Source organism: Scomber scombrus, chromosome 18 (assembly GCF_963691925.1).
Source record: "Scomber scombrus chromosome 18, fScoSco1.1, whole genome shotgun sequence".
Taxonomy (NCBI): domain Eukaryota; kingdom Metazoa; phylum Chordata; class Actinopteri; order Scombriformes; family Scombridae; genus Scomber; species Scomber scombrus.
In genome coordinates this window covers 14,629,574-14,636,964 of record NC_084987.1, presented here as the reverse complement: position 1 = coordinate 14,636,964, position 7,391 = coordinate 14,629,574, and the positions used below count along the sequence as shown (strand labels likewise).

At 39.5% G+C, this 7,391-nt stretch overlaps 1 protein-coding gene across 1 annotated transcript; it reads left to right on the top strand.

Annotated features, from left to right (window-relative positions):
• proza (protein Z, vitamin K-dependent plasma glycoprotein a) lies at positions 1 to 6,760 on the top strand. The gene is made up of 9 exons (XM_062438660.1): positions 1 to 144; positions 2,689 to 2,832; positions 3,647 to 3,807; positions 3,928 to 3,952; positions 4,039 to 4,152; positions 4,255 to 4,389; positions 4,496 to 4,611; positions 4,696 to 4,813; positions 5,777 to 6,760. The coding sequence occupies exons 2-9, from the start codon at positions 2,754 to 2,756 to the stop codon at positions 6,310 to 6,312; spliced, it is 1,284 nt and encodes a 427-aa protein (XP_062294644.1). The 5' UTR covers positions 1 to 144; positions 2,689 to 2,753; the 3' UTR covers positions 6,313 to 6,760.
• Positions 6,761 to 7,391: the final 631 nt, after the last annotated feature.

Sequence of the window (7,391 nt, the reverse complement as noted above, 5' to 3'; positions counted from 1 at the left end):
TGAGAGGGCACTTCAGCCTTGGATGTGTCCATTCCCTGTTATTTCAGATTAACAGGCCGGAGCCATCCAAGACGCCTCGGTGTGTTTCACGACCATCGGGAAGAGGTAGCAGCCCGGGCCGGTACCTAGGTTTAGTCCGGAGCGGTAAGTACTGAGCATCATTGTTATTGTTATTGTTTTCACTCATCTGAATCCATGAGACCCACGTTGATCCGCTGAGGTGACCCGCCCTGTGTCCGAAACCATCAGCGACGGATCTGTGCACATTTTGTTCTTGTTACATTGTAACAGCTTAAAGACGCGCAGCATCCTGTTTTATTACTGCTGCACAGATGATGCGTTAGTTGTTCTGGCTCCATCTTGGTCCTGTGACACCCAGTGAGCTAATGCTATCTTTCTGGGAAAAGCTACATAAATAAAAAAGCAAAAGGCTAGCCTCTCTTCCTATTAAAATTAAACACGCTGTACTCTGTTGAGCCGACCCTCAGTGCTTCACACGTAAAGGCGACTATTAGGGACACACGAGAAAGTGTTTGTTTTTTTAATGTGTAAACAAACAGGCCCACCAACATGGTAGCAGCAACAATTAATGACCTCCTGCTGTAAAACTGCAATGTCATGATCTTAAAACAATATGAGCTCATTTACTGGATCGTTTTTCATAACTGATTAAAAAACAAACAATATAATAATAAGGATTTAGTCACTTTTACAACATGTTCTGACATTAATTAATTATGAATGAAAGTAATTGTGAGGTTTATTGTTTATTTAGGCTATTTGTAAGGGATTATGTACAATATTAAACATAAATGTTGCCATTTGATGTCTTGCTTTGCTACATGCAGCCTCTAGGCAGATTCTGTTTTATTCGACATAAAAGAGAAGCAGAAGAAGACGAGAGAGTTTTATTTTTATTTAAGGTGCGGTGTGTAGGATTTAGTGGCATCCCACAGAACAGACTTGGCAGAAATGGAATATAATATTCATAAGTATCTTTTAATTAGTGTATAAATCTCATGAAAATAAAGATCATTGTGTTTTTGTTACCTTAGAATGAGCGGGTTCTCTGTTGCCATGTTGCTTCGCCTTGTTTCAGTAGCTCAGAACAGACAAACCAAACACTGGCTCCAGAGAGGACCTCTTGCATTATTTGCAAGTTTCATGGCCACTGTAAGTTGGAAGGAGGGGGTGAGGGGAGGGGTGTTCAGTTAGTTGCAATTTACAAAAATTATTATATTATTACAAATATTTACTAAAACGTGTAAAATCACAGCCCAAATGATCAAACTGATATATCATTGAGTTGGCTGGTTATGTTACATACTGCATATCCAAACATTAAATATACAGTTAAAATTAATGTTGAGGAAAGATAACAAATTAAAGCTACAAGCAGAAAGGAACAGGCCCTCGCAGCTTGTGTGTGTCAGAGGGAGTGGCAGCCTTGTCATCAAAAACGTTGTTGAGGGGTGCTTACATCACAGGTTCTGCCATTGCTACTGTTGTATGATGCATGTGCAAAGTTTTATGAGTTTTCAAGCACCCCTAGCATCTCAAAATGCTCAAAGTCCAACTGTGATATCAAAATTAAAATACTTCCTAGTTCGAAAATGCGTGCAAGGTTTTGTGAGTTTTCACAAACCCATCCGAAAGGCCTCAAACATGTTCATAAAATTAAAATCGATGCATGTAATGCTAAATGGATGACTTCCTGTCTGGGAATCCCATCAAGTTTATCCCAGCATGACCCTGCATTTGGGGGCGCTATGGAGCCTGCTGGCCACATCCAAGTCCAATCACTATGTTGCAATTTTTGTGTGCAAATTGTGCCAATTTTTGTGTACCAATCATACAACACCCCTCAAAAATAAAAAGGCATCCTAGAATAGTAATCTCTACAAAAACAATAGGTTCTTTGCAATCTCAGTGCCAGGGACTTTTGGGCACTTGGCACTTTCATGCCCTAATTAATCCTGAAGTTGGCCAAGATATCATCTAAAATAACAGTAATGCTATTCTCAAATGAAGAAATTCTTAGATAACTATTGGTTATAAGATTTCTTTCCCTTATTAATTATTTGATTTGACTGAAAAGTTTATGAAATGGTTTCTTCAGTATTTGTATCTTTCTGCCGATGAACGCAGTAATGAGGAAGGAAATCCTTAAACTTTAATTAACCTGAGACGGTCCTGAAACCACAATGCATATGCTGTACAAACATTTAACTTAGAGTACACATTAACACTATAAAACTATCTCAAGTGGCTAATTTGGTTCCTCTTGTATCAGACAGGTTTTTAAAACAAACGTCTTATGCAGTTTAATAGTAGGATTATTAAGTAATGCATCCTGACCGCAGTGAGCTCCCCAAATAATTAGGTAAACTTCATAATCAACCCGTGGGCCACCTGCTGCAAACAGAGACAACAGTGTAGTGCCAAAATAAGCACACTAACAGACACACTGCTGTATGACAGCAAGCAGATACTTCGTATTTTGAATTTGTTTAATAATTGTTCTTAATGTGTTTAGATTAGGTTATTTTTCATAATAAGGTCATTTTTCATTGATATTTCAACCATTCAAACATCACTCACTTGTTTCCATAATTTATATCGTTCCACAGTTCACTGTCTTTATTCCAGTTGTTCTGTGAATCATGTTTGTAATCTGCACTTTTTTAGGAGTACTCATTGATCCCTGCTGCACCAACAACTTGACTCAGAATCGGGTCAAACCTCGTGTCACCATGCACTCCTCAACAACATCTGCCGCTCTCCTGTGTCTGCTGACGGGGGCTGTGGCAGCCATTCATACCCCCCAAACAGGTGAGCAGACCAGCATGGAGACTGCAGAGCTCAACAACAGTGTAGTCTGATCTTTAATGAGAGGAGAGGGAAGTGAGGATTTAAAATAGGTCAAGATAGCAGCATGCTGTGTATGTCATGTCAGTGTCTCTCGTCTGCTTAAGAAGAGTCTTTATGGGACACAAGACAGAAGTATGAAAGCACTGAATAGATGCTGTGTTTTTAAGGGGCCCAGGACCTTTAGGTGCTGCATATTTGGGTTACTTTACGTCTGTTTATTGCTTAGAGTTTTGATAATGTCTACCCTTTTACAGGCTTTCCTGTGTTATTAGATAGGAAAGTTTGAGATTTTTAAATTTTGACATCTTCACAATGATTTTTATTATAAATTGTTCTACCAACTATTTTCTTGATTAATCGGTTAATCATTTGGTTTATAAAATGCCAGAAAATATTGAAAAATGCCAATCACAGAGAGAAAAGCAGCATATACTCACATTTTAGAACCTAGCTGGTTTGTGGCATTTTTACAAGAAAAAATAATTAAATTATTCATTATGATACAGTACCTCAAAATAGTTGCATGTTATTTTCTCTTTTGATAATTGACTAATCATTTCTGCTGTAAACCAATGAATCGGACTATTGAGTGTCTGAAAATCACAAATTCATCACAAATTCCAGTGACCCAAGAAAAACCAAAAATCATTTTAGTATAAATGCTAAGATAGCCTTATCAGTTTTTTTCTCTCAAAAACTGTAATTGCCTCTCAACTACAGTGTGTAGTTCAGTTTGTTGTGCATGAACATGATGAGTCATTAACTGTTTCTCCAGTGTTTTTGGACAAGCATCAGGCGAGCTCTGTAATCTCCCGTTCAAAGAGGAATGCCGGCAGCAGTAACCCAGCTGCGACTTCCACCCTGGAGCAGGTTTGCATGGAGAAGGTGTGCACATATGAGCAGGCCAGAGAGCACTTCCAGGACTCATACCGCACGGTGAGCTCTAGGATTTCACTGTGAAGTCCTTCCTTGTCCTCTTTGCTTTTTCTGTATCCTTCCTGAGGAAGCCATTGTGCATCTTCTCCTGCACTTATCACACTCAATTTTCTCTTCCAGGATATCTTCTGGTCTGTCTACATCGGTAAGTGCTGTGTTGAAATGACTCCCCATCACTGCACACTCATTAGTAGCATTACATCGTCTTACAGACTTGCTGTCTGTGTTTAGATGGAGACCAGTGTGTAGGCAACCCCTGCAAGAATGGAGCCATGTGTTCGGACAGTGTGGGAGGCTATGATTGTGTCTGCAAGGCAGGCTTTACAGGAGTCCACTGTGAAAATGGTGAGGAGATGTTGTCAAGTTTTGTGTGATCGTCATTGTTAGATTGCTTTTCATCTGGTCTGTTAGTGCTGATAACTTCCCCCTACTGTTTCGGCGGTGCAGACCAGACTCTGTGCATCGTGGAAAAGAACAAGGGCTGCTCCCAGTTCTGCAAACCAGGCTACACATCCTACGAGTGCTCTTGCGCCCGTGGATGGAGGCTCAGCTCAACGGACAGAAATAAATGCGAACCTGCGGGTATGTAATCAGTTTAACTTCACCTTCTGTTTCCTGTGTGAAAATAGAGAAAGAAATGATTCTAACATTAGATAGTAATCATAAGCATCTCGTATTCCTCTTTCAGAGAGCTACGCCTGTGGTAAGGTGAACAGTCTGAGACAGTGGAATGACAGACAGTCCAGCATCATCGACAACAACTTTGAGGGTATTACCTGTACTTCAACAGAGTGTCCCTGGCAGGTAGGAATGCACACACATACACACAAACTGACACATTACAGGCAGAAGATGGGCCTTATTGTTGCATGTCGGTGTTGTTTGCAGGCTCTCCTGAAGAGTTCAGAGTCACAAGGGTACTGTAGTGGAGTCATTCTGAAGGATAACTTGGTCTTGACCTCGGCTCAGTGTGCCAACAAATACAGCTCCTTCAGAGTGGCAGTTGGTGAGTAGACAAAATACATAATCACACCTTTACCATTATTATTGCTACTGCTAATAAAAAAGATAGTAATTTGACCAAAGGTAATATCATCATTTCTACTTATTAATGTGACATGAGAAGTTTATGTGCAGCTGAGTACATGTGCAGGACAAAACAGCACACAAAGGAGAAGGAGAATTTACAAGCTCCCAAAAAGTTAATAATGCAACATTTAGAGTTATAAAGTCTCTGTCAGGAAAACATCCATATGACCAAAAAGCAGATAATAACAGCTCTACCTACAATTAGGAGATCTCATGATACAAACTAACACTCGTCATCCCCGAACAAGTTTCTGTGCACATTAAAAATACAAAATATTAGGGCACAAACAGGACATTTGTACATTTCTGTAATACACATGTTTAAATTGGAAAAAAGTACAATGTTGAGATAATTCATCCAGGATGGATCAAATCTTTAAGTAGTAAGGTAGTTAGTCACCAGGGGGAGACATATCATCAAAGAGGGGGAAAAGGAACATTTAGGATCTGTACTTTTTTAATAAGAAATTGGTCAATTACTCATTTAAAACACAGTATTCAGTGTACATCATCTTGTTGACATTAGTTTCACATGTGAAAATAAAACCAGTTTTCACCTATGAATTGAAAACTTAACATCTTAACATTTTGAAAAGATATCTAATATAATTTTATGATTTACTGTCTTATTTCCACTGAGATTATGAGCAAAGTTGTGTTTTTAAATTCAGATTTGTGCTAACAACAAAATCTAATCCAAGCACAAGTACACAGTATACAAATAATGAGGATTTTGGGACTATATTGTTTCTAAAGTTATGCATGTGCACATCAAATGTATCTGTTAAAAAATGATTACAAGACCCACATGTCAGTGTGTGTACCTGAGCTATATGAACACCATCACTGTAAAGGCTTTCTCTTACCTGTACCTTCTCAGGCAAGCGCAGGACCACTGATGAAGTAGGTGAAAAGACATTTGATGTAAAAATAGTTCACGTTCATCCACGCTATGTGGAAGGTCGCCCTGAAAATGACCTGGCTGTGATTGAGCTTCGTGACCGAATCACCTTTAAGAAAGAAGTGATTCCTGCCTGTCTGCCAGAAAGAGACTTTGCAGAGAACATCCTGATGTCAGGAGAGTTACCTGCCATGGTCACTGGTTGGAAAGAACCCAAGGAGGAATCTGCTTTTCAAGGCCCTCTCACCCTCAACCAGCTGGCGTACAAGCCCCTGACTGAGTGTCTGGAGACTCACCCCAACCTGATTACCAATAAAATGGGCTGCACCACTAACCGGACCAACGCTGACTGTGCCATGAGCTCCGGCAGCCCCCTGCTCACATTGTACAGGGAGGTGTTCTTCCTCACTGGGGTGATCAGCCAGCCACCAGGGGCCGACTGCGACCAAGGCTACATCTTCCAGAAAGTGTCGCGCTACCTTGGATGGCTTCGGCCGCTCATGGGCTCCCGTTAGGTGGGGTAGTCAGGGAGGTGAGGGAAGGAGGACATGAACGTTATGGAAAATATAGTATAATGTAGGTGAATAAATACTAAAAACAAGTAATCAGGTTAACATTTTCATGTGTGTTCTTATGTGGCTGCCTTTAAACATTATCCACCTCCTGTTAGAAAATACATTTTAACAACCATATAATCTAAAGGTAATTGCTTCCCATCTCTCTCTGTGGACTTCCTCATTTATCCACAAGGTGGCTCTATGTCAACATCCAGAGAACCACTTAGTGTATGTGTCCATCAGCCATGAGTCCAAAAGCAGCAAGAGTTGCATTGAATTATTCAGCATGTATAATATATAACTGCAAGTGATGTTATTTTTAATTTACCACTGTCCTTGTTGACATGCACCTTGTAACATTTCAGGTAATCACTGTTTAACGGATGTAATAAACCCTAACACCACATCTGGTTAAGTTTCTTCTATTCTTTAGTTTAGCGTGTTTGCATGCTAACGTTAGCTAATCAGCATTGAACACAAAGTACTTTTAAGACTGATGTAAATTTTGCAGGTATTTGGTCATAAACCAAAGTTTTGGACAAATCTAAATTTTGACCTGATGATGATTCTATATGCCAAGTTACACAATTGTTGAAATTATTACAGTTAATCCTACAAGGGACATTAATATCAGTACAGAATGTCTTGATAATCCATCCAATAGTGAATGTGTGTACACAATCTTGTGCCAATACATCCTCTAGATGTGGAGATATTTTACAGGATAAGTGGAAACTTTGACCTTTTATTGGCGCCAGAAGAAAATTCAGGGGATCACCAAAGTCAGACAGATTCATCCTCAGGGGACCATGAATATCTGTATGGAATTTCATGGTTATACATTTTATAGTTCCTGAGATATTTCATTTTGGATCAAAATTGAGGTTTGATCAACTAACAGACTGACATCCATAGAGCTATCACTAACATAGCTAAAAATACAGATGAGGACAAAAATAGTATTGAAACATAAAGGTTAATACAGTCAAGGACTAGAAGATTTGAACTTTTGAGGTGAACAGGCTATGACATGTCAT

What these genes read in the sequence shown, in the direction of transcription:
- proza (XM_062438660.1), top strand. Translation starts at nt 2,754, where the DNA reads ATGCACTCCTCAACAACATCTGCCGCTCTCCTGTGTCTGCTGACGGGG. An exon ending in CTTCTGGTCTGTCTACATCG is followed by an intron (nt 3,953 to 4,038) that starts GTAAGTGCTGTG and finishes GTCTGTGTTTAG; the next exon opens with ATGGAGACCAGTGTGTAGGC. An exon ending in AGGAGTCCACTGTGAAAATG is followed by an intron (nt 4,153 to 4,254) that starts GTGAGGAGATGT and finishes TCGGCGGTGCAG; the next exon opens with ACCAGACTCTGTGCATCGTG.